At 37.0% G+C, this 27,771-nt stretch overlaps 1 protein-coding gene across 1 annotated transcript in view; it reads left to right on the top strand.

The window, feature by feature from the left end:
* The window catches only part of LOC149241199 (17.8 kDa class I heat shock protein-like), a 31,208-nt gene extending 6,959 nt beyond the window's left edge, over nt 1–24,249 (top strand). The window contains exon 2 of the mRNA XM_089367458.1: nt 23,820–24,249. Within this exon, the coding sequence (XP_089223584.1) occupies nt 23,820–24,107 (288 nt within the window). The 3' untranslated portion in view covers nt 24,108–24,249. The remainder of the gene's footprint in view (nt 1–23,819) is intronic.
* Nucleotides 24,250–27,771: the final 3,522 nt, after the last annotated feature.

Raw genomic sequence — 27,771 nt, 5'->3', positions numbered from 1 at the left:
TCCGCAAGCGGCTGAACCGTGTTTCAGAATTGCTACAGGCAGTTGCTGCCTAATTCTCCCTTGTCAGGATTTTGGTAATGGTTTTCATTTTTCACATTCCTGTCATTGTCTTCTTGATTGTGGTTCACCCACCCCTGCTCCCGCTCATCGTCGCCTTCATTCCAATTCTTCCGCTGTCAATTCAACCATGGCTCGCCTCAGGCACCACATGCGCAGTAGGCATGGAGGTTCACATGGAGGTTTTAACCACTGGCGAGCTTCTACCAGTTCCACCTCTGACTCCCCAAACTCAACTACTGAATTTCCCAAATCACTCATTAACCCCACTCATAGCTACCCGAATACCAGAAGTGGGAGAGGTTGGAGGGACAATGCTGTCCACACTGTGGATCTCCCACTCCCTCCTCTTTCTGGCCCTCACAACACACAATTTCATTTCTGCAGTTCACTAAACAGGCCTACAATCACTGCTACCATCACAATTTATTTCAAGGAAGAGTCTACGACGCAAGCTACTCTGTCCAGTCGTGGGAACAAGCAGAACAGGGAAGAGACAGGTAGTCATGGGATCAACAACAAGCAGCAAGGTGAAAGCAGTAAGGCTCTGCATGACAAAGATAAAGCTGGGGATGCTGGTAAGCGACAGATGGATGCTGAAGGCACTGTAGATTCTCCAACTGTTCAAGGTTGCGGCGCATCTGAAGAGGATGACGATTGGTATCAGTTTGCCTTCCGGATTGAGGAAGAGCCAGCTCCGGTGGAACCACCAGCCTAACACGTGGCCTCATGCAAAGGTCTCCGGCTCCTAGGTGGATTCGTCTCACTTTTTGTGGTTTTTGGTCTCTCGCAAAGGTGTCCGGCTTCCAAGCAGATATGTTTCTATGATTCATGGTTTTGTGGTCTGGATGTGTTCTGTATTCACGCCAAGTGTCTTGAATTCTCTGGTTGACTCTCTGCTAGGTGGAAATGGCATACTGTTACTTGGTTATGTCCCTATCTTTTTGGTTCAGGATTGCATTCCTCTTTGTTCATTTTGGAAAACCAAGGTCTACTTTGAAATAGTTATTCTGGTTCAATGGCTGGTTTCCCCCATAACAGGGGCAGTCTTCAAAGCTTCTTGGATTGGTTTCCCCTCTGTTGGGGCAGTCCAATACCAACAGTTGCATTTTGTGATGATGACTGATGCTTAACATCTCTGAGATCAGGTTTCTCTGTAACTTTTTTTGTATTACACAAGTGTCCCCTTTATCCTCCCAAAGTCTATAATCGAAGCCGCACTTGCCGTAAGCTGCCACAAAGGTTGTTGCATTAAGTGAAGTATGTGTTATATGTTCTGGATGGTCTATGTTGTATCGATAAGTTTTCAAGTGTGTGATCATAGTGAAGTTTTATCACTATTCACATAAGTTCCACTAATCCCACACTTAGCTAAATTTCAGAGTTTCCTTAGCAACCTAGCCTCATCCAACTTTCTTGAACTACATACTTCACATATGTAACCCTCAAGCTTTTTTGTTGCTTGTTCGAACCGTGCAATACGCAGAAATCCCAACCTCCCTTACCATTCAAAAATGCACAGTGGTTTCCTCCAGTGTCCTTCCCTCAGCCGAAACCCACTATCTCCAAAAACTGTGCAGTTTTGTCCCTTGACTACCCAGTCTGCCTTGCATCCTGAAATTGCATATATGTGTCCTCCCAGGGCCTCGTCCCAAGTAGTGCCTTACATCCTAAAACTGTGTAAATGTGTCCTCCCAAGGCCTCATCCTGCAACAGTCACTGCCCATTGAAACTACACAATTATGTCTCTCACGGGCCACGAAGAAAGATGACATGATAGATGACTCTCAAGGAGTTGAGGAGAAAAATAAACAGACCAAGAAACCTAAGGTATGATAGAATATTAGGACCGCATGAAGACTCCATCTGATGCATAACCCTTTGGAGGCTAGGTATGGAAAACAAAGCACGTCTTTTGAAATACACCTCTTAATGTAGCTTAAAAGTTTGCTTATCTTTGTCGTATCATTCCATCTTCAATGACATTCATGGTTGCAAGAACTAAAAGTCATTCCATGTATTTGATCTACGTGTCTTGCTCCCTTTCACTTGTTTATTACATAGCTTAGAAGATGAAGAGTATTACCACTTCTTTATTTAAGCTATTGAGGTTGTGACCAACATGATCTTATGACTAACCAGGCACGATGCAAGACATTCTAAGTGGGATGAAAGATGTTTTATGATATGTGTGTAGTCAGTACACTCCTCTGCATTAATCCTTGCTTTTTATCTTGCATGTACCCTCACCGCTTGTCAGATTTGGCTACCTACTAATGGATTTTGCGCTTAAAACACAGTTCTGCCACTGACTTTGTCTACACACGACACACCATATATAACAATATTTTTGTTAATCAATGGATCGCCATCGATCGTTATAGTGATCGATGGTCAATCAACAATCTCGTAACACAGGAATTAAGCCATCATCGCATATATATACGGATAACACGAAAATGCATTATTACATATACACACACAAAAATCCACACAATATCAACACTGAACACACTTTATATTATACACGATACGATTACAGATCTAAGGCATTTCAGCCTTGTGAGCAAATTCCCCTTCAACTGCATTTTGATCACTCTATTCTCACAAATTTACTTTGTTCTCACTCTTTCCTATTGAACATGCAGGTTCATCATCTATAAACACATTGGATCGGATCACTGAAAGGATCCGATCAAATCCTCTCCATGAATCACTCAACTGTCCCTAATTCTCTCTACATGCATACATACATATGGCAGATTACATTAAATAAGTCTTCTAGAGACTTTATCCATTCCATCAAACTAGCTCTATTTTAATAGAAATGTCCCATGTTTACTCCGATGGTCCACGTCATCCTCCTTGCTCCACTTTGGATTCCTTGTTTGATTAAGAGTGTCGAATGCTCTTGCATTAGGCTCAAGGATGTCATGTTTGTTCTAGGCCTAAAGAAAAATCTCATCTTTGTTGCAATTTTGGAAGACCATGGTTGTGAAGTGATATTAATCAAAGGAAAAGCATTCCTAAGACACATAGCCACGGGACAGGTGAAGCAGATCGGGGTTCATGTGAAGAACCTGTATAATCTAGATGTGGAAGACTATGTTGCATTAAGCACTAAGGCGGAGAAAGTGCGAGTCGCGATGTTGATGAACTTTGGCACAAAATACTTGGCCATTTGCATCATGACACCTCGAATATTATACAACAAATAACCACTAGCCTCCCTAAAGACGCACTTAAGTAGTAGGATGTATGTGTAGGTTTTAATCCTGTATAAAAATTACCTGCATATGAATTGTAAAACATAGAAAATAAACAATGTGAGAGCATAACACATAAAACACATATACACAGAGATTTTCCCCTGGATCCCGAAACTCGGACTACCAGCTTGATTTTTGCATTATGTTCCTTTCAATGTTATAATACATATTTATACATGCCGAAGCATCCAATACCATGGACCGAAAACCATAACATCTAATACCATGGACCAAAAACCATCACGTCCAAAAACATGTGCGAAAATCATGCACAAAACAATAGGTGGGTCTGCCCATCCTAACATAGGGTCCAAAACCAAAATTTTTCGGGGCATAAAGTGGGGTTACAGGTACGCCTCAAACCCCCTGTGACCCCCCCGCTATACAATCAGTGCAACGAAGGCGGGCTCCTCCCTCCCTCTAACCCCTCGGTTAACTACGTGGGCTAGTCGTGGAAAGAATATAACACAACCCAACAGTATGCAAAGGATGTACGTTGCGGAAGTACATAAAATCAACATTCCATGATCGGGACAAAAAAGCACATGCAGTCCTAGAAGGGATCCACTATCATCTTTATGGACCTTTCTCGACAACCTCCACTGCCATATACAAATATTTTGTCATTTTTATTGATGACTTCTCACGGAAGTGTTGGATCTTCTTCATGTGGAAGAAAGATGACACATTATCCAAGTTCATATAATTCAAGGCACTACCCAGTCTACCTTGCATCCTGAAACTGTGTAGATGTGTCCTCCTAGGGCCTCATCCCATAGCAGTGGCTTGCATCCTAAAACTATGTAAATGTGTCCCCCCAGGGCCTCATCCTGCAACAGTCATTGCCCGCTGAAACTACACAATTATGTCTCTCAGGGGCCATGAAGAATGATGACATGATAGATGACTCTCAAGGAGCTAAGGAGAAAAATAAGAAGACTGAGAAACCGAAGGTATGAGAGAATATCAGTACCGCATGAAGAATCCATCTGATGCATAACCCTTTGGAGGCTAGGTATGGAAAACAAAGCACATCTTTTGAAATACACCTCTTAGTGTAGCTTAAAATATTTCTTATCATTGTTGAATCATTCTGTCTTCAATGACATGCATGGTTGCAAGAACTGAAAGTCATTCCATGTGTTTCCTCTTCATGTCTTGCTCCCTTTCACTTGTTTATTACATAACTTAGAAGATGAAGAGTATTACCATTTGTTTATTTAAGCTATGGAGGTTGTGACCAACATGATCTTATGACTAACCAGGATGGAGGACCATATTTCTTCAACACAGCAAGGCTATACCTAAGAGGATGGATCGAGCGCTTTAACCCAGACAAAGAAGATCTGAGCAGGGCCTCGGTGTGGTTGTGCCTTTATTCTCTCCCTCTAGAGTATTGGAACGAAGACACTTTGCGAGACATTGGGAATGGTTTAGGCGAATTCATCAAAGTGGCCTCAACGGAAAATGAGCTGCTTTAAGTTCCCGGCTAGGTGGTCTCCCTTATAATGTCTAGGCAGAGAATTTTGAGCCTTCAACAGGTACACAAACACAACTCACAACTATTGTGTGTACTCTCCATCTCTCAAGATGACAATGGTCACAAGAGATGTGAAGTTTGATGAGGAGAAGGCAATGAGGTGTTCTCCTGAGAGGGAGCTTCAATTGCAGCCTGATAAGGAGCTTTTGGCTCCAAAGGAAGAACCTTAGGAAGTTGTGGAGTAGCCACAAGCAAAGGAGCAGAGAGTGGAGACATCCAGAGAAGGAAGGAAGCAGACCAGGGAAGCTAACAAATTATTGTAGGATTCTTGAGAGAATGTGGGAGCACCCACATCACAGTGCAAGAAAAGGAGGTCATAGGATCAGTACACTGGGTACATGGCTTTGATGAGTGAGCTAGTTGAGACATAAACATCTTCATTCGAGGAAGCAGTGCAATAACCAATATGGGTTGATGCTATGGTAGAGGAATATGATTCCATTGTCAGAAACAGTGTTTTGGAATTGGTCCAAAGACCAACAAACACATCAGTGGTTGGTTCGAGATGGCTTTATAAGATAAAGCATGCAGAAGACGGGAGCATAGAGAAACACAAGGCCTGATTTGTGGCCAAGGGGTTCTCTCAGGTGGAGGGAATTGACTATGAGGAGGCCTTTGCTCCAGTAGCAAGGTACTCATCCATCAAGTCAATTCTAGCACTGTTAGCATAGATGAGGTGGAAGATCCACCAAATTGATGTGAAGATAACATTCCTCAATGGAGTTATTGAGGAGGAGGTGTATATTGAGCAATCGAAGGGGTTTGAGACCTTCAACAGAGAGTCGCATGTGTGCAGACTCAAGCGAGCATTGTATGGACTCAAACAAGCACCCCGTGCTTGGTATACTAGGATCGATAACTATCTCACTAGTTTGGGCTTCACCAAAATAGAGAGCCATAGAATCCCATGGATTTGAAGAACCTGCAAGGATTCTAATTCCATTATCTCTAATAAGGAAATGAGCTTATTATTTCTCTTTGCTAAATTTCCAACCCATGAGTATACCTTGTTTGTTATTGTCTCAACATACAAATACTCAGGTATCTTTTTCAAAGCATATGATGCTACAAGTGCTTCAATATGTGAAATGCAATGAGTGCCAATCAAATTTGCTAAATCATTCTTTAGCAGTGTGACAAATCCATTTTCACATCCAACCATAGATGAAGCACCATCAATCGAAACCGCTATTAGTTTCTCATTTTCCAACTACCTTGTTTCCTTTAAATTAACGATGGTATCATATATAGTCTTTCCTTTTCCACTAGGAACAATAATCATTTTCATAAATTGTGTGACTGGAGGGCCCAAACCTTTTAAATCTAGATATGTAGAATACACAACAAGGTGTTGTTCCAAACCATTGTCTATACTTTCATCTAACATTATAGAGAAAAAGGGATTTTCTAACACTTTTCTAGTTTTCACCTCTTCAAGATAATTTGATATAGAGTGAATGAATTTAGTAGCTTCTTTTCTATTTATGTAGGAAGAATACTCCACTCGAGAAGGCATATTAGGCGTCTGTAGATGCATTTGAATATGACAAAGATCTTCATAAGTAAAAATTGAAATATCTTTTTTTGCAATAAAATATGCTAACTAAATGGTAGTTCTGACCATTTCCTTATTAGCCTCACTTATAGCCACTATGTGTTCTTTAATGGGATTTTCAAACCTTTCAGTGTCATACAAATTTCTCTGAGTTGATGTTTGATGAATAATGGATTTTGCATGAGTTCTCACAACATCATATTGAATCGTATTAAATCCATCTCCAATACCCCATGGACCTTGAGCCTTGTATTTCTCACAAATTTTACACTTCATATGAGTCTTGTGATATTCAACATTGATACTATACACCCAAGGATGTTTTATCATCCACTCTTCTCGGAATTCACGTTTTGAGAAGGCCTTCCTCCTCGAACTACTAGATCCACCATCGTGTCCTTCCTTTTTATTGCCAAGAATTTCTATATCAACAAAATACTCTTCATTCATATCTTCATTAGCATCATCATTCAAATGAGGTATATATGGAATATCTTTAACATTATAAGTCTTTGATGTTTTAAAATATACATAAAAAAAATTTAGTTGATTGACCCTTCCTTTTTGGAGGCATTTCTATTTAAATAATTTACCTACAAGCAAAACAATTACAATAAATCACAATAATCAAATAAAGAGTGAAGGATTGATAGTCATTACATAAATAAAGATGTCAAGATAATAAGGTGTAATTACTAAAGAATAACACATTCCACCTTGAAGTGTTTATGAATGTGGAATGATTTTTTTTATCTATTTGTAATAGTAGAATTTTATTAGTCACTCAAATTACATTTTGGTAATTTATGATGATAAAATCCCTTCAATAAATATGATATTTATTATGGTTCATTAGATTTCTTTGTTTTGATGAATGCTCCTTAAAAAATTACTAGACACTACCTATAGTACAATGATTACTTACTATAAAATAGATACACTACCTATAGTACAACAAGTAGATCAATAATAAGTCAATTCAAAAAAGCAACTTCAAACGAAACCTTAACCTATGTAAAATAACATAACATTTTAAAATTCTTATGGAATTTAACATTCTTAAACCTATAAAAATCAAATTAAGTTAAATATATGTTTGTTATTAATAAATTTAACATAAAAGCTTTAAATTAAAATATATTAAGTATTAAGAGCCCCAGGTTATGCATGGTTCGACTGCCAAGGAGCCTCCAGTTGGTACCCTGGTTGTCGTATGCCTAGGGTTATGCATGGTTCGACTGCCAAGGAGCCTCTAGTTGGAATCATTCCGCGGGAATATGGATTGGTTCTATGGTGCAGATGCCTCTTCCAAATGCAACGGTCGTGGTGTTAGATCTTGGTACATTGTGTGCCTTGAGGTGATCTCCCAGGGTTGTCGAGTTGGGAGTGTTAGTCTGTCGAGTCCTCAAATGGTTCAATTCTATCTTTCTCTGTTATGGTTCTCTACCCGCTGCTTTACCTCACCACAGTTTGCCTTTGATCAAGTTGCCCACTTCTGGTTGCCTTCGAAATTGGTTCTTTTCAGTGGTATAACACAATGTGCGCTGAGACACAGTCTCTGTTTTCAGAAAGGGTTTCTAGATTGGATAGTCTTTTCAGGTAAGCGCATATTCGTTTTAGGTGTTAAACTTAAATAGTTTCTGAGTTTTATAGATTTTCTCTTGTTTTGTCATCACATACTCATCTTGTTTTCTACTTGAATGTGCAGCCCTGGTTGGCTATGGTGTGGGTATTCAGAGTCATGCCGAATTGTGGTTGGGTCTACCAGTTTCTTGGCGCCCACTACCAGGTATGTGTTTGCTTGTCGAACTAGGCTGGGGATATTAGTTAACATCCTTCATCTGTGAACTGGACGGAATACTATCCCTGTAATGTATTTTTAAAAGGTTTCTCTGGCCTAAGGCTGAGGGTTTTGTTATAATAACTCAAAGGGACTGGGCCGAACTCAGAGGAATAATTCCTCATTTTCAAACTTTTGGTTTTGGTTATGAAATTGCAGTCTTGTTGCCAAGAATGCGCTTGTGTTAAGTTATTGATCTATTAAAGCCACGAGACTAAGGTTTTTGTGATGGGCATTAAGGGCACGAGGCCCAACGGCTGCAGAGTACATACTCATTTATTCGTGGGTGGCGGGAGATAGATATTAAGACCCTCATTCTTATGAAAAGTGGGAGACATATGCGGGAAATAGCAGGAAACAGCGGGCTAGACCATCTTAAAATGGAAACAAGACCGCTGAAACCACAGAAACTTTTTTGGTGTAAAGGCCGAAAATATTTTTGGCGCTAAATTGTTTTAGTTTTTATATGCTGGGGCTTTCACTGTTATTTTGCAAAGGAACTCGAAGATGAGCTAGAAGTTTCAAGGAAGACAGCAAAGGGTTTATTTTCCACAGGTATTTTCCGTTCAATTTGATGTATTTCCCTTGCAAAGATGTTGGCCTTAAGAAGTATTCTCTGCCACGAATTTAAAGAGTTTTTAGCTGCATTATCTCTAACTTCAAATAAAAAGCAGGATCTGTGATAATCTGATTTCTTCATATTGAAGAAATGTTTTGCAAAAGTTGTCTTTCCTACGCCACCTAACCCCACTATCCCCAATATCTGATATTTCCCCCTTTGCTGTTGCTGCAACAGGACTATCTCTTCAAAATCTTGAAGCTTAAAATTCAAGCCTGTTAGATAGTCAGTCACGGGAAACTCTGGCTTTTTCACTATTTCTGACAGACATTTAACCCTTTCGTCTTGAATTTGAGTGTAAATTTAGGGCAATAATGTTTATTAGGGCATAATGTTGTTTCTCTTTGTAAATTTATTAAATAACCTGGTGTTATATGGAATCTCGTTACATATAACATAGTTTTGAGCACTCATTGTTAGGTTGGACATGGAAGCCTGGTTCGATATGCTGAAAACCATCTACGAGGTTGAGATGACACTGAGTACATTGAATTTTAATCATTTAATGATGGCCCATTTTACGCTCAATAGGTATAAAGAGATCATGAGTATTTTCAGGTAAATGTTAGAGAAATTCCACGGCTTTGATCCACCTAATAAGTATGAGGAGGTCATGAAACGTTTCAGGGAAATGTTAGAAAAATGTCACGAGGCTGATCCTCCTACATATGCTACTACAGACCTCCAAAGTAGCACCCCCCAGAATCGTGTGTGTCCTCTCGAAAGGTTTTGATGGAGTTGGTTGTTTTTGGATGTGTTTTGTTCATCTTATCTTATTGTTGAGTCAACAAGTTCTTTCTCATGTTTCCAGCAGTACTCGATTTATTTCCATGGAAGTAACTTATAATTTGCTACAGTTGAATCGTGGATTACGAGACAAATTTGTGATAATCCAATTTACTATCTCAATCTAAATTTTCGGTGGCTTTTCTGCATTATTATTAGCCCCTCGAAGGGTATTGAGGTTTCGTTTTGTTTATCAATGGGAACCTTGTATTCTGGGGACCTTTATACTTACATAACTACTCATTCTCAATCTGTTGTGGGTTTTTCTGTAGTTTGCTCATAAACCGATTTTAAAAATTTAGTTTGCACCAATTTTGTGGCCTCTCGGTCTTCCATGAGTTCAACACAAAATGGGCAGAATTGAAGTTGGTAGTACATGGAAGGTCTATTCCCATCTTTATTGTCATCTCTCAGGATGGTTATGTATAGATGGAAAAAATGGTTTATGAAGTTTTCTGGACAATGGAAAAGAGGAGAGCTTCAAAGATGCAACAATCTGCACGCAGTGGTTTCTGAGAAAAGAATTGTTTTAAATGATGCCATATTTCTCTCTTTCAAACCTCTTCCCACACTTCTCATGCAATATATGCTTGTAAGTTCCTTTATATGTTCAAACTAAACAACATAGCATTTTATATTTAAGTATTATAACCATGATTTGGGTTTTAAATTTTATGTCATCAGCCCCTCTCTAGGCACTTGGGTTTTCTTTGAAGTACATTTCTATAAATTAACATATACATTAGCCAAATCTATTTAAATTTAGGTTGGATATTTAGAGTTACAATAATGCATACATTGACCATTTGTGTGAACTCAAGATAGATATTCATCCTCGAGTTTCCTATGTCTAGGTGCATTCTAGATCTTGATTTACATGAGATTGTGTTAGTTTCCTTATTTAATGTGCCATGAAAGAGATGATGGCTCATCTCATTTCCATGAATGTTGTAGAAGGAACCTAGGCTCTTTTGGTGCAAACATCATACTAGTTAGATGTATCTGAGTTTACAAATTTTTTAACATGGATCTGAAATTTCACTTGGGAATTGGAAAAATGTAAATTTATTTCAACCTGAAGATAGTGTTAATCCCCAAATACAAGGAAGGAATTGGACTGTCTTTTTTATTCTTAGGACTATTGGATTTTGTCTCTTGAAATTGATTTTTGAAACTAGTTCTGATCTCAAAACTTTTTATTAAATTCCTTGGAATATTATGGAGGATATTTATAAAAACATTTGAGTACAATCGGAGCTAAATTTATTAGTGACATTCATACTGGAAGATTACCAACACTAATTCTACTACAAGTTTCCCTATCTCATTTTTCTATCATATGGGTTCACAATATTATCCATACTTTTACCCATGTTATCATCTAGTTTTTTCTTAAAACATTTGGCCTCAAAGTACCTATTTCTCTATCTATCACTGGGTAGTGAATTTAGGTCATCTAGTCTAGATTTGGGGGACATATATTTCAATAGTATGGAAATATTGATTGAGTTAGGTGCTTGTCTTTTCATTGTATCTATTTTCAATGTTTAGAACTTAGTGACATCAACATTATCATTTTGGTACTAGTTGTTTTGTATGCAATAGTCTTGATATATACTCTTTTCCATTCCTAGTAGAGTAGTGCAAAGGTTTCAGCATGTTTACACTAAATATATTTGTCAATTTTAAAAGGTATGGGGCCACATGAAAAACAGGGTTAAAATCTCATCTTTTTTCATTTTTTTGCAAAAGTTGTCTTTCCTATGCCACCTAACCCCACTATCCCCAATATCTGAGATTTCCCCCTTTGTTGTTGCTGCAACAGGACTGTCTCTTCAAAATCTTGAAGCTTAAAATTCAGGCCTGTTGGATAGTCGGCCATGGGCAACTCTGGCTTTTTCACTATTTCCGACAAACATTTAACCACCTTATCTAGCAGCTCTATCTCCAGCTCCTTGCTAGTTATTCAGAAGAAAATAAATATAACAGTGAGAAACAAACGTCTATGTCTATTTATCAAACATAAAATACTATCATTGATAGTGAAGGTTGAGTTTTCACCCAGTATTGCACAGCTCTAGCTCAAAACCACTAATGTCTGTAACACGAAAAAGTGAATTTCTCCAATCTTCAATATTCTTGGAGTCAAATCGTGGCTTCTCTTCATTAGTTTGAGTCACTTTATATCCACCATTCTAGGAGATGCACTGGGATGATCTTTTGCTTGGATATATGATCATGTGTTTGGCACTAGACTCTAATTCGTTAGCATGAAATAGGTTCGAGAGGGGTGTTATGGAAATATGATTGATTCTCCCCTGAACATCTCAAATCTGCATAAATCTGCGCTTAGGTATAATACCAAGCCATGATATTTGTAGCTTTGGTCTTTGAGAAGTATGAGGCATGAAATTGGCATTATTTGGTTTAATCCCACACCAACATTTACTCATGAATTGATGAAACTAGAGCTCATGGGCATTCACTACATTGTCATTCATTTGAATTCACTTATTCCATGTGTGGTTAACTATATTGGAGGGTTAAACATAATTATGGGTTTTTATACCCTCTCTGCCACCAGTGCTCTACATTATTTTATGTCTTTTCATTTTCCAAGCATATTTCAGGGTTCTTTATTGCATATTGGTGCTCTTCTAAGGCAACACACCATATCGCTTCATCTACCATAATAATTCTTTGGACTCTGATTAGTAGTTTCCATGCATGCTTAATATGCTTCATATGCATTGCTTTTCAAATGTTGATTTCACAGTTTAATATAAACTAGTGATAATTTATTTAAATATTTTATATACAAAATGATGCTTGTTTGTTAGGAACAATGTTTATTTTTTTAGCACCATATATGGAACCTCGTTGGTTTCAATCCATAATTGCAGAGAGTCAACCAACCAGACTTTCATTTAATTTTCTAAAATCTCTCACTTTAATCCAACTTCCGAATGTTGTTATATAAATGATCGAACAGACACTAACTGTGGCAACAAACTATCTTAAGGTATTATCTGGGCAGCGAATCATCCCTGAGACATTATCTGAGGCATTGGCCTATCTCTAAGGCATTATCTATAGCAGCACATTAAATCTGAGGCTTCACTGTGGCATCAATATGTCTATGAAGCAATTCTGGGATAGAAAGATACCTTTGAGGCATTGTTGATGACAACAGATCATCCCTAAGGTAGGAATTGTGGCAGCGAACCACCTATAAGGGATTGTTTGTGGCAACGAATCACCCCTAAGGTTTTTATGTGGCAACAAATCATCTTGAGGTATGGTCTGGGGTTTTGAGGCAAGCAAGGTCTGGTTTGGAGTTTATTGTGGCTGCAATGAGATAGTGAAGTAATGTTTATAGGCAGCAAGGAGATATTCTACAGAGATTACTTTGCATTATGCGACAATAATTTAAGACAGTGCATTACCCTTTGTAATATAATCTAGAGAACTCCTCAATGAAATTAGTATTACATGCATAGAAGTTTAAACCAACATATTTTAGATAATTTTATGGTTTTACACGTTGTCATATATTTCAACATTTATTTATGTAATGATCCTAACGAGTGTCCACAAACTTTTCTTCGTAGATTTCTATTACATTATTCTATACAAAATGGCAGACCAGGTATTTATGTTGCTTTTGGTATTTGTATTATTTATGTTGTTGATTTAGTTAGAGGTTGGATTTGTTTTTAGAAATAAATTTAAAATGATACTTCAAAAGTTTGTTTGTGACTAGTTAAATGCTTGTCAAAACACTCTAATAAGCTTGCCTCAAAGTGTTGGACAGATCTTCAATGCTCACTCAACACATATTTGGTGTTACCGATTCTATTTTCTGATCGGTTTTTTGATCAAGGTTTTCTTATTTTTATGTTATTATGTGTTTTTTTAAGAATGTACCCATGGGTGTTACTGATGCTACTATGGGGGGTTCAATAATATTCACTACTTTCATGGAAATGTTAACAAATGCACGAGGGCAAGACACTGCTATGATGATGCATGAGGTAAGCTTGAATATTGTCTTTTATATGTTCAATTATCTTATATTCCTTATTATATTATGCTAATTTATGTTTGTGGAATGCAGGCAATTGCTAAAGTCATTCCAACCCCTATAACACCTTATAAAACATCTAAGGTAATGATAATGGTAAAACTTGTTCAACATTTTTGTGCATTTAGTTAACTTATTTCACTATTTATATTTATTAATATTTGTGTTTTTACTAAGCGTGCATTTTGTTGGCATGCAAGATTCATTTATGCCCCTCAATACAACCAATGTTGGCATGCAGGGATCATTAATGCCCCCATATACATCTAATGTTATGCAAGATGTAAGATTCAACCATTTATTTATGTGAGTTTGATTATGTTATTTGTTGATAAATCTAGGGCATATATTTAATAAAGTTTTTGCACAACGACTCCATGATTTATGAGGTGTTACGAAGAGATACATCATGCCTTCAAATGGATCACCCCATCTGTTTTTTTCTTCTTGTACATAGAATACTATTTTCACAAGTAACCCAAGCAATATGTTATTCCAAAACATGATGTCAAGTTACTTTTTTAGGGTTTTTATGTAATCAAGAGGCCTTTTTAGGGTTTCTTAAATTCAAACATTAGATCATACTCTTTTCCCTTTATGTCATTCTAGAGTTTATCCCATGCCCTAGAAATCAAATCATAGGGAACAAATACCTTAAGATTAAGGTTTCTAAATACTAGGGTATTTCTTAAAATATAAACCCGTAAATTCAACCCTACTACATCTTATGATGGACCCTTTAAAAGAAAATTATTATACATACCTCATGGACACCTATCTGTATTGATTAGTATTTTGGTTGCCATGATTATTTGCAACTTTACACTACATTTCATTGATCATTTGCCACCTTCATGACCTTCTTTTAATGAGTCTTCCGAGATATTGTCATTCTATAATGGGACTTGCTTCTTCATGTGTTCATGAAGCCCATGCCTCATTCATAACAAAAATAATCTTCTTTTTCCTTTTTTTACATAAATTACATAGAATTGTGATTAGATATGTCATTATGAAGACCGAACCTAGTTACATATTTCAACATTATTCATCTGTTATTCCATCTTATTATTTATATTTGTGCCTTGCAGGATGTTTCTAGGGTGACTCCAACAAGTATGCAATTTGCTGGTATAGAGGGTCATGTTATGCCATCTACACCTAGACTAGAACCCCATAACATGCCCTTTACACAATCTATTGGTATAGAGGGTCATGTTATGCCATCTACACCTAGACCAGAACCCCATAACATGCCCTTTACACAATATATTGGTATAGAGGGTCATGTTATGCCATCTACACCTAGACCAAAACCCCATAACATGCCCTCTACATCAAATGTGGGTCTAGTCACCATTCTCCCGCCAGGACCAGAACAAGTTTCTTTGAGGAGTCTTATAGACTCACAAACAAGAATGTTAAGGCTCCTACCAGATATTCCTGCAAATGTTCAAATCAGACAAGAAATAATTGAACAAATTCAGTTATGGGAAATGTCATTGTTGGAGAGTGTAGCTCCTGCAAGAGATCAACATGTAATTTTTTTTTTTTTTTAATAATTTCATTTGTTATGTTTAGGATCATTATTTTAGATATGAAAAATAGTTTCATATTTTGGTTGGGTTCTTAATAGTTCCACAATTTCATTGTAAATGCAGGAAGTAAGTGACACAGTGCCTAATGTATCTATAAGGGAACCTTCCTCAATCCCCAAGACTACAACAATATCATCGGTGACCACAAAAGGAATGCAAGAAGTTACAATCTTGCTCACTTCAGAAGGAAATGTCTTAAAGGATGAAACAGGGCTGAAATTTTATCACTTTATTTTTCGTCGTGCAGAAGAATTATTTGGAAATACCATCCAAATGGATTGGAGGAAACAAGCCAATGCCCAAAAAGAGGAACTATTTAAAGATGTAGTAATAGCATTTGGTAATCCTGGATTTGATAAGGAACTTATTTTACAGATTGCAAGTAAATACATGCACTCAAAGAGGTCCAATTTAAGGAAAAAGTTGACAAAAAACTTGATGTATCCACGTCCAGCTTGGATCACAGACCAAGTGACGTGGGATGAACTTATGAAAGATGCCAAGTTTAAGAGGAAAGTCCTCAGAAATCCAAACTATACGCCATCTGCACAAGGAGGAGCTAAGAGATGCCTACAAGATACAAGAAAAGCAACCCAAGCTAGGGTGTCAAAAAATGGATCTCACAAATTAGGCTCTGGTGGATATAATAGTATTCGTGGTGGTATGGTAAGTGATATTTCCATCTATTATATTTTCTATTTTAGGCAAAGTAACCATGGTCACGTTGAGTTAATTGTATTTTATTAGTTATTTTACCTTATAGATATGATTATCTTTGTTAATGTAGGTTCACCAGTTTCAAAAGGAAGCTTCAGAGGAAGACCTAAAATATGTTGTATTACATGGTTCCCAAGGTCTTCGCCAACACATGATAAATTGAGGGGAAAAATAATTACTGGTTATGGATCCAAGGTTAGTTGTTTATAATATTATATGAATAATGCAATAAATCAATTGGAGGTTTTAATGTTATTATAACAAGTTAAAGTGTGTTGTGTATAGGAATCAGGTGAAACATCTGGGAGTGAGAATGGGGAGGAGATACAAGCACATGATGATTTTCTTGTTGCACAAAATCATCCAATAGTCATTCCTGAACCTTGGCAGGAAACCATTGTTGAATTTCAGCGAATGGGAGATAGAAATAATGAGGAGGGTGTTCAATGTGATGAGCATTCCACACCCACAATTAATGTAGCGCCTCCCAAACAGAGGACAAAAAGGATTGATATGTGTTAAATTTTAATAACTTGAACATGCATCGCTCTAGCTTCTAAGGAGTGCACTAGGTTGTGAGGGTCCAAACATAAACTAATTATGCATGCAACAAAACAAATTTTGAAGATAATTTGTTTTTTTGATGAGTACTTACATATTCAGGGCATCACTAAGACTGTTGCAGGTCCTAACTTGTATTATTTGTTTGATTATGATCAATTTGATATGCTTATATTTGTGTTGTATGTAGATGACCTGGCCCTAAAAGTTAGTTAAAAAAATTCTATCCCATGGTGCAAGAAGAAACTGGCAAGTGAAGTTGACATGAAGGATATACACCTCATGTGTTATTTCTTGGTCTTGGAGGTTTCACTGAGTTGAGGTGAGGTGGTCCTCGAATAGGGGTAAGTAAGCAATTGAGATTCTAAAGAAGTTTCGGATAATGGACAATAAACCATAGGCTACTTTTATGATACATATTTTGAAGTTATCAGTAGATTAAGATTCAAATTTGGTTGATTTGTCAGTATACAAAAAGTATATAGGTTCCCTAACATATTTGGTAGAATTTAGCAGTCAAATTTCCGTGTGCATGAGATCCCTTGTCTCACAAACAAGGGGGGCTCAGACACCAATTTATTGTCCAGCTTGGCTGCTAATATATGGTTGAGCTGAGGTTGCTGCAAATATGCTCCATGGTCTGAGGTATGAGAGGTACTTAAAGGGCACACTGGCACAGTGCTTTGAGCTGCTGCATGCTTTAGTGGATTCTGACAGGGCCAGAGATGCAGGTGGCAGGAAGAGTGATTCATGGTTTTGTTTCAACTTAGGTTCAAATATAATATCTTTGTTAGGATGGGATACCCATGTGTGCAAGTTGAAGAAGTTCCTTTCTGGGCTAAAGTAGCCTCTTGTGCTTGGTACTCATGGATTTATGAGTACTTACAGATTATGGGCATCACTAAGACCATTGAAGGTCCTAAATTTTATTATTTGTTTGATTATGATAAATTTGATATGCTTATATTTGTGTTGTATGTAGATTACCTGGTCCTAACAGTTAGTTTAAAACACTCTATCCCATGGTGCAATAAGAAACTGGAAAGTGAATTTGACATGTATTATTTCTTGGCCTTGGAGGTTTGGCTGAGTTGAGGTGAGCTGGTCCTCGAACACAGGTAAGTAAGCAATTGAGATTCTTAAGAAGTTTTGGATAATGGACAATAAACCCTAGGCTAATTTTATGATACATATTTTGAAGTTTTCAGTAGATTCAGATTCAGATTTGGTTGATTCGTGAATGTACAAAAAGTCGATAGGTTCCCTAACATGTATGGTAGACTTTAGCAGTCAAATTGCTATGTGGATGAGATCCCAATACATTGTCCTAGTCATCCCAGCTGTATAATGCACAGTTGTACCGTTGTAACACTAACATAGGCACCAAAAGCTATGCTACTAGAAAGGATTAAAAGTAAAGTAGGAATCTAAGACCTTAATGTCTTTGCATGTCAAACACTATGCTGATAATTATTTCATTATTTACTTTTTAACCATCATATGCTGACCATTTTCGATGATGCTAAATTGAATGATCTTTTTCCTGTTTCCTAGGGCATATTACCAGAGATCCTAGAAGAGTTACTGGCTGCCAGGAAAAGAGCCAAGGCAGACCTAAAGGTGGTGAAGTAAGTGCTTCCTATGTTCATGTTACATGCTTGTATTTTTTCCACTTAGCATCTCAGTTTTTAACTTCCTATAATCTTGTTTAGGAGGCTAAAGATCCTTTTGAAAAGGCTGTCTTGGATGGCCGACAATTGGATTTGAAGGTAATTATAGCTTTGTCAAGTCTATATTAATTATGGCTTGGACATGGAATAAAAGTAAAACTAGGTATGCTGGTGAAACGCATAAAATAGTTTTGATTGTGTGCACTTGCAGATAAGTGCGAATTCAGTTTATGGGTTTACTGGTGCCACTGTTGGGAAATTTCCCTGTTTGGAGATTTCGTCGAGTGTGACGAGCTATGGTAATTTCACAGTTCTTCCATGGAAAAAAAACATTAAATCGATGGACACCTTGATTCTCCCCTTGCTTTTCCTAGTTGTAATGTTATTGGTGCTTCTTTTACTTACAAGATAGAGATGCTTGCAGTCCTCTCTTATTCTATATATGCATGTATCAGCCATTCACATTGATTATTTTTGGGCATCAATTATATCCATGAAATTCTTTTCTTCCTCCTGGCATAATGTCTTGGGTATGAACTGTAATTGACAATCTTGTACAAATAAGATCGAGTTCTTGAATTGCATTAATTAGTCATGTGTACTTGTACAACTAAGATGATATGCTTAGGCCCTCTTATTATATTTTGATTACAAGTCTAGTTTGATCTTTTGACACATTCTCTGTTCCATCAGACAATATCGATTTTACGTATTGTTTTAAAATTTCATATCATTAATCATCTCATTTTTTTTCCACCTGTCAGGCCATCAAATGATAGAGCATACAAAGAGGCTAGTTGAACAAAGGTTCACAATAGTTGGTGATTACCAGTACAATGCTGAGGTAGGCTATTATTTAGCAACTAAAGGCATTTGTAACCTTTGAACTGGATCAGTAATGACAGGAAGTACACTTGTTGTATTGGTGATAGTCCAAGTTCTTGAAATCATAATGGGTGATCTGATCCTGACCAAGATTTCTACTATAAATCTTGATATTATATTTTTATATTTGAATCTAGGTTGTATATGGAGATATAGATTCAGTTATGATACAGTTTGGTGTACCAAATACAGAAGAGGCCATGACGCTAGGGAGGGAAGCCTCAGATTATATTAGTGGTACATTTACAAAGGTACAGTGTCAAGAATTTTAAATATCCGTGAAGCCTCTAGAGTTGTTAATGATGTTTTCTAGGGATAAATGTTTTAATATCACCTTTCTTTTTAAAACTAATCTTCTTTTGACATTCCACTTCCATGAGATCTTTGTAAATATGCACAAGACAAGATGATGAGTTATGCTTTTCTGTGGCTTATTTGCATTTGTTTGGTGCATCTTTGGAATCTAATCAGTGCGTTATTTAACATATGCTTTTATGCAGCCTATTAAACTAGAATTTGAAAAAATATACTACCCATTCTTGTTGATCAGCAAGAAAAGATATGCTGGGTTGTTGTGGACAAAGCCAGATGCTTATGACAAAATGGATACTAAAGGTGACAAACCTGATCTTTTTGTTTCAAAGACCGGCCTTAGTGTTTGTGAAGGCTCAAAATGCTCTTAGAAAAATAATTTATTTGATACCTTCTTAATTATTAAAAATTTTTGATCTTTTAAATATTCCATATCGACATGCATTGAAACAGTGTGAAGGAACAATTGCCTGCTGGTGAAGAACTTGGTTACAAAGTGCCTTCACAAAATACTCATTGATCGTGACATACCTGGTGCAGTGCAGTATGTCAAGAACACTATTTCTGACTTGTTAATGAACAGAATGGATTTGTCACTTTTGGTGATAACTAAGGTGAGAACAATGAATCCTTCTTCATGTTATTGACCAAATTTGTTTGACCATTTGTTACTTTTGAAATGTATAAAATATGATAGGGGGAAGAGGAGATTCACATTGTGAGCAAGTCACTTATTACATATTCCTGGTTTCAAGTGTTAGAAGTATATACTATATACCTAGTTGGGGCAGGCCATGGAAGTTTCATTTTTAAGTCTGTCATGTTTCTTCTCCCTACATTCTATACTTGGAAGGGATTCAGTCAATATTTACTGCTAGAAATGGGAGGAAGAAATGTCAAGGGAGGCTCTTATACAATTGAAGAGAATCAAAACATGACAATATATAATATATCTACATTTTTAATCTCATGCTGATAAAAATTGATTACTGTTTAGCTGCGGCAGAAACAGATGTTTGCAGGTCATATCCTTTATCAAGGTTATCAACATATTCTTAAGGGCATTGTTGTTTGCCTGTGCTAACAATCTCTTTGTTGAGTCCGGATCTGACAAAGACTGGAGATGACTATGCAATCAAGGCAGCACACGTGGAACTAGCTGAGCGCATGCGGAAGGTAAATACTGGAAATAACTTCTCAGAACAAGTATAATGAATGGTGCAATGCCTTCTGGTTCCATTTCAATCCTATCTCTCTATTTTTATTACTGCAGTGCATCTAAAGACTCTTGTAATATTTTGCTTTTTATTGACAATGAGTCCATTGTTCGATTTTTTAAATTGATGTCGTGTTTTAAAGCCAAGTTGCCCCTGGTTTATAGAGGGATGTTGCAACTGCTCCAACTATGGTTGATCGTGTTCCATATGTCATCATAAAGGTTGCAAAAGGTGCCAAGGTAATAATTAACCCCTTTTGTGCTCAGCATAACTCTCGATATTGCACTAAAAAATGGTTATTTTAATTATTTTGTTGCGTTTTAAAGCCAAGTTGTCCCTGGTTTACAGAGGGATGCTGCAACTGCTCCAACTGTGGGTGATCGTGTTCCATATGTCATCATAAAGGCTGCAAAAGGTGCCAAGGTAATAATTAACCCCTTCTGTGCTCAGCATAAGTCTCGATTCGCACTAAAAAATGATTATTTTAATTATTTTGTTATGTTTTATTTGGAGGCATAATTTACAGAGGGATTATGGATATAATGACTAATGTGTTTACTTGGGCTCAGGCATATGAGAAATCTGAGGATCCAATTTACGTACTGGAGAATAACATACCTATTAATCCACAATATTATCTGGAGAATCAACTGAGCAAGGTGAAAGACCAAAACATCATCACTTGTTGTTTACGCTCCTTTTGAAAATTTCACCTATGTTTCAAATATATCTTGATAGATAGTAATTCTTTCCAGCTAAGTGTTTTTGCTCTGTAATCGTTGTTGAGAATATTTGAGCCCATTTTGAAGAATGCAAGCAAGGAGCTTCTTCATGGTAGTCACACACGAGCAGTTTCCATATCAACTCCTTCAAATAGTGGAATTTATGAAATTTTTCAAGAAACAACTCAGTTGTATTGGTTGTAAAACACCTATCAGGTATTTAGTTAATACAAGTAGAGGGTGTCCTACATGTGGTTTCCTTGCTTATAGTAGTGCACAATTGAGAGTAACTATTATTTCAATTTGGCACTTTAGAAAGCTACTAGGGTTCATCTTTTTGATGTGGAAAAATCTATGAGGTTGCATGATTCCATGCCCGCTCTCCTTGTAAGAAACTGCCTAGCTTTCTTATAATAAGAATGTCTGGTTAGGTTGCTTCATACTGAAATTCATGATGTTACCTGATTTCATGTTGCCATTGCAACAAAGAACATCAGACACTTTGTTCACATTGCAAAGGAAGAGAAGCAGAATTGTATCAGAAAACAGTTGCAAATGGTAAGCTGGTATTCTAATACCATTACTCTTTATTTGGAGAATTTAAAGTAGGCCTTGTGTCTATTGTTCTCACATAGATTTTCTATCATATGATACTAATATTTGATCAATTTCAGTGAGGGAATTAGAAACGCTATTTGGTAAACTATGGACACAATGTCAGCGGTGCCAAGGCTCTCTGCACCAAAATGTTCTTTGCACAAAGTTTTTGAATGCTATATTTCAAGTATTACATTTTGATAACATGATTTAAATTTACGTTATGGATGTATTTTGTAACATTTGTGTGATCATGTCTTTGTTTTTAATTAATAGGATGTTTTTTTTTTTTTTTTTTACAGTTACTATCTCTTTTATACTTACATTGATGTCCTATCCTTATTGCAGTCGTGACTGCCCAATATTTTATCGTAGGAAGAAAGCTCAGAAAGACCTAACTGAAGCAGAGGTGCAACTAGAGCGCTGGCAGTTTTGAGGATGCTGCCTGTGTAGCTTGTAATTTTTTGTATTATCGAATATTGTGCGCTAGCAGTTTTGAGGATGCTGCCTGTGTAGCTTGTAATTTTTTGTATTATCGAATATTTTTGTTTTCCTGAATTTTTTCTGGTGTATGTTTCTCTAATTTAATGGACTAGGGAATTTATTTGGTCCTTGAATCAAGATGAAATTTTTTGTATTATTGAATATTTTGCGCTGGCAGTTTTGAGGATGTTCCCTGTGTAGCTTGTAATTTTTTGTATTATCGAATATTTTTGTTTTCCTGAATTTTCTCTGGTGTATGTTTCTCTGATTTAATGGACCAGGGAATTTATTTGGTCCCTGAATCAGGATGAGCATGGTTTATTTATTGTACAGTAATTGTCAAGTCCTTGTTATTTGATGTTAAACAGTTCGATATATCTTTTCTCCTTGCAAATGAGATGGAGAAAAAGTCAAAATGGATACATACTTCCCAAGGCACACCCTATAAATGCAATGTGCACGCATATCCCAAATTTTAGGAGAGCACACACTATAAACATAGATATGCACGCTTACATATGTATATCCAAACATGCATATAGTTGAATGGATGGATGGATGGATAGGTAGATAGAGATGGATACACAGATAGATTGGCAGGAGCAAATCCGAGACAATAGTTTGAGCAGATTTATTTATTTTTAAATAATTTTTGGCAGGAGCAAATCCGAGACAATAGTTTGAGCAGATTTATTTTTTTTTAAATAATTTTTGGCAGGAGCAAATCCTAGACAATAGTTTGAGCAGATTTATTTTTTTTAAATAATTTTTTTTATTGTCTCTTGAACATTTATTTTTTTTAAAATAATTTTTTATATTGTCTCTAGAGAGACAATAGTTTGAATTATGGACATTTATTTTTTTTTAAATAATTTTTTTTATTGTCTCTAGAGAGACAATAATTTGAATTATGGACATTTATTTTTTTTTAAATAATTTTTTTTATTGTCTCTAGAGAGACAATAGTTTGAATTATGGACATTTATTTATTTTTAAATAATTTTTTATATTGTCTCTAGAGAGACAATAGTTAGTTTGAATTATGGAATTGTCTCTAAAAAGACAAAAATGTAATTGTCTCTAAAGAAACACAAATGAAATTGTCTCTAGAGAGACAAATCAAATTGTCTTTATAGAGACAATAATAATATGTGTTCTATATTGTCTTTATAAAGACAAATTTTTGAGACATTATATTTTGAGACACCAGCTTAGAGACAATATTTAAGACAATATTTGAGTTTCTTTTTGTGTCAAGTTAAAACAGTTCACTGAAATATTGTCTTAAAACCCCCTCCATGTAGTAGTGTGATCTTCCAGGTTTGAAGAAAGAGGAGGTGAAAATAGAGTTGGAAGAGAGACAAAGAGTCCTGAGGATAAGCGGGGAGCGCAGCAAAGAAGAAGAGGAGAAGAACGACAAATGGCATCGCATTGAGCGATCCCGTGGAAAATTCCTTCGGCGTTTCCGGCTGCCGGAGAATGTGAAGATGGAAGAGATAAAGGCGAGCATGGAAAACGGGGTGCTGACAGTGACAGTGCCGAAGCAGCCCGAACCCCAACCTCCTCAACCCAAATCCATTGAGATCTCTGGTTGACCTTCAAGCGGTATGAAGATGTCATAGTGGAGCTGCTGTGGGTGTAGAGGAAGGTTACATAATGTGTAGATAAGCGGTTCTCCATCATCCAATTCATACAATAAACATATCCATTCCCATCCCAGGTATTCCATGGATTACAATGTGCTTGCATGTATGTGTTATGTTTCTCAATATTATAATCAGAGACGCAGGTTCAGGCTTCTGCTGTGCTGTGTAAAAGGTTTTCAATTTTGTTTTTAAACTCGCATCTTCCACTGCTATCAAACAATATGGACCATAAGAGCAGCCCCAGTTTGATTATGTTGTTTTTAACCGGCATGTTCCGGTGCTATGAAACAATGTGGACGATAAAACACTCCCAATCTGATTACATGTTCCGGTACTATGAAACAATATGGACAATAAAACACTCCCAATTTGATTACATGTTAATAGAGTTTGTAAATTTTCATTTTTCCACGGCCTTCCCGAGTTAGAGTGGCTAATGAGAAGAACTCATGTTTCATAATGTATTTCTACATGAATATAAGGAATGTGGTAACATTTTTATAAATACTCGATTTTTATGTTTAAATTGTTTTACCCTATGTATAAATACATATTTCACTTAAGGTTTATGCTCAATTTTTAGCTTGATATGTTTAAGAAGCGTACATGAACATTCTTATATGTGCGTTATCACTTTTTAGCTTGATATGTTTAAGAAGCATACATGAACATTCTCATATGCGTTTTTTTTTCAATACTATATGTTTTTGTTTTTCAGAGTCTTTTTGTTTTGTTTTTCAACTATGAGCATGTGTGTTTTTATTTTGATTTCGCTTCCAATGGGATTATATATGACATTCTTAGAGTTGCTCTCTCACCTAAGCTAGAAGAGATGTTGTACGCTGGAAGAGATATATGACATTTTTAGAGTTGCTCTTTCGCCCGAGCTAGAAGAGATGTCATAAGCTGGAAGAAATATGGTAAGATTATATAATGTTTTTTTCCCATAAAGAAAAATCGTAATTTCATTAAAAAGAGGAAATTACATTTTGTAGATGCTAGTGCATATGCAGTGCATGATCATAACTGTGTATAAACAGTATTGTTTCCTTTGATCCACCCATGGGGCAACAATAATAAACACAAAACTACGAGCCATATGATAAAGACATTGTTATCATGTTTAGTGACAATATATACAAACAAAAAAAGCTTGTGCTTGATCAAAACATAACTAGAATAATATCATGAATTATACATGTAGTTCCATAAAAGGCCGATGATAATATTGGTAAAAAGCTTTCCCATTATGTTCTCTAATCAACCAGATGCCTGGCTCCCCGATCGCAGCCTCTTTGGATAGGCTATTGGTAACTTTGTTTTGCTCCCTGTAAATATGTGAGCAAGTAAATGTGTCAAAAGATGAAATCAATCTCAATGTCTATTCCAAGATGTGCATTAATGCATATGAAGAACATCTAGTTTTCCTGTTTAGCTAGTCACAAATAATTTTAGAGTTCTCAAATAGTTGTATATCTATGCAGTTTTTCTCCTAGGCGAAATGTATGAGATGTTTAGCAACAAGGAGCTCAGTTGAATTGTTTGTGCATCTGCGGAATCCTATGAGCATGCTGTAAGAAAGATGATGGGATAAGTGAAGTATAGCCCCCCTCCATAGCCTTGCTCTTGCACTGCACCGTCAAAAAATGCCCAAGGTTTGTTGTAGTTTATTTGCATAGGAGAGGGAGTGCGTGGATTACGGGGGGGAGGATCAACCAGAATGAGGGAGAAATCAGCCATGACTTTAGTCACCAACACAGCCCAGTTTGGCTCTGTGTACTGAAAAATGATGTGGTTCTTGGTAATCCATATTGTCCAGCAGATTAGAAGGGGCAGGTTACGAAGCTTTTGAGATGAGGAAGTGTAAAACCAAGATTTCCAAGCTGTAAGAATAGAGTTTCCAGCCCAGATTGCAGAGGGTGCTATGGGCTGTAGGATAAGTTTCCACAGGTTACAAATTGTTGTACTTTCTAAAAAAAGGTGAGAAGTGGACTCATTTGCTTGCTTGTAGAAGCTGCACCAATGGGGTCCATAATGTGCTCGTTTGAGGAGTTTTTCCCCCGTAGGGATTTTGTTTCGGAGGATGGTCACATTAAGAGTCTAGTTTTGGGGGGAGCCTTGAGTTTCCAAAGATGTTTCCACTAGTGAACAAGCAACAGAGGCTTCCTTGGCACCGACAATGTCAGATATCCATCTTTTGGTGTGTACCTGCCATTTTTTGAAAGCGCCCATATAATCTCATCATCACCATCAAGTATATGGATGTGGGCTTCAGTGAGGGCTTGTGTGTATTCCTAAGAGTGTTGTGTCTAGTTAGGAGGAATGTTTAACTGATGTGAAAATTTCCAGGCTTGTTGAAGGAAGGAGGAATTCTCCAGGTCTGCAATTTGTGATATATAAGCGTTGTTTTGTTGTTGGAGGTACTGTGTGAGATCCCTGGGTAGGTGGTGCATGTCCCCACATCCCACCCATGGATCAAGGCCAATGCGAACAGTGTGCCCAGATCGAATTCTCCAAGTGAGACCCTCCCTGATCGGGTTCAAAACCTTAGAACAACCTTCCAGATAATTGAGATGCCTGAGGTACTTGGATGGGTTCTTCTAATCCAGCCCATGATGTGCATTGGAGCGATATATTTGGCATATGTGACCCTCGTCCAAAGGTTGTCTGCTGATACTAATTTCCAGCCAAGTTTTGGGGCAAGTGCTAATGAAAAATCTCCCAACTTTTTTAGGCCCCAACCTACCCATTTTTTTTGGTAGGCTCAGGACCTCCCACTTGACCCAAGCAAATATCTTGCCCTGTTTGTTCTCTTGCTAAAGAAACCTGCAGCAGGGGGCTTGAATTCTATTGAGAATGCCTCTAGGTCTCCAAGCCAGGGACATCCAATATACAGGGGTGGCCTCCAAGACACTTTTGATTAGAGTGAGCCGTCTTGCCCGCGAAAGATATTTGAGGTATCAGGTGTTAAGTCTTTTTTTCCATCTTTGAGATGAGCCAAGTCCAGTTAGCAATTTTGTGTCGAAGTGGCTTCAACTTGTACCCCAGATATATTAAACCATCAACGAATTGCAGCTAAGTGAAGTGGAAACGCTGAAGTGAAAAATAGATCTCATGCGGAGTACATTTAGCTGCTGTTAATGTGGACTTGTTGTCATTTATGATCATACCTGTTGCGTCTTGGAAGAGGGTGAAATTTGCTTTGATGATACTAATGTCCCCAACATTTCCATTGATGAAAACCAAGATATCATCTACAAAGAGAAGATGGGTCAGGATACAACCTTTTGTTATCTTTATACCCTTCACTCTGCCCCTTTGATGCTCTTCTTTGATGAGATTGCTAAGACCTTCCATAACAAGCAATAAGAGCAATGGCGAGATGGGACATCCCTGTCTCAGCGCCCTTTCAAAGGTGAAAAAAGGAGATGCACTTCCATTCACTAGAACACTGAAAGGGATATTAGTAATGCAGCTCATGATCCATTTGATGAATAAGTAAGGGAAATTTGAATCCGTTAACAACATTCTAATATAAAACCAATTTACTTTGTCGAATGCTTTTGATAAATCGACCTTCATAATCATACCTTTGCCTTGCCTTGAGTGTAGA

This window comes from Pinus tabuliformis, chromosome 8 (assembly GCF_031772625.1).
Source record: "Pinus tabuliformis cultivar Carrire ecotype Pingquan chromosome 8, CPIR1, whole genome shotgun sequence".
Classification (NCBI taxonomy): domain Eukaryota; kingdom Viridiplantae; phylum Streptophyta; class Pinopsida; order Pinales; family Pinaceae; genus Pinus; species Pinus tabuliformis.
The sequence above is the reverse complement of the archived record's forward strand: the minus strand, read 5'-3'. Positions and strand labels throughout refer to the sequence as shown.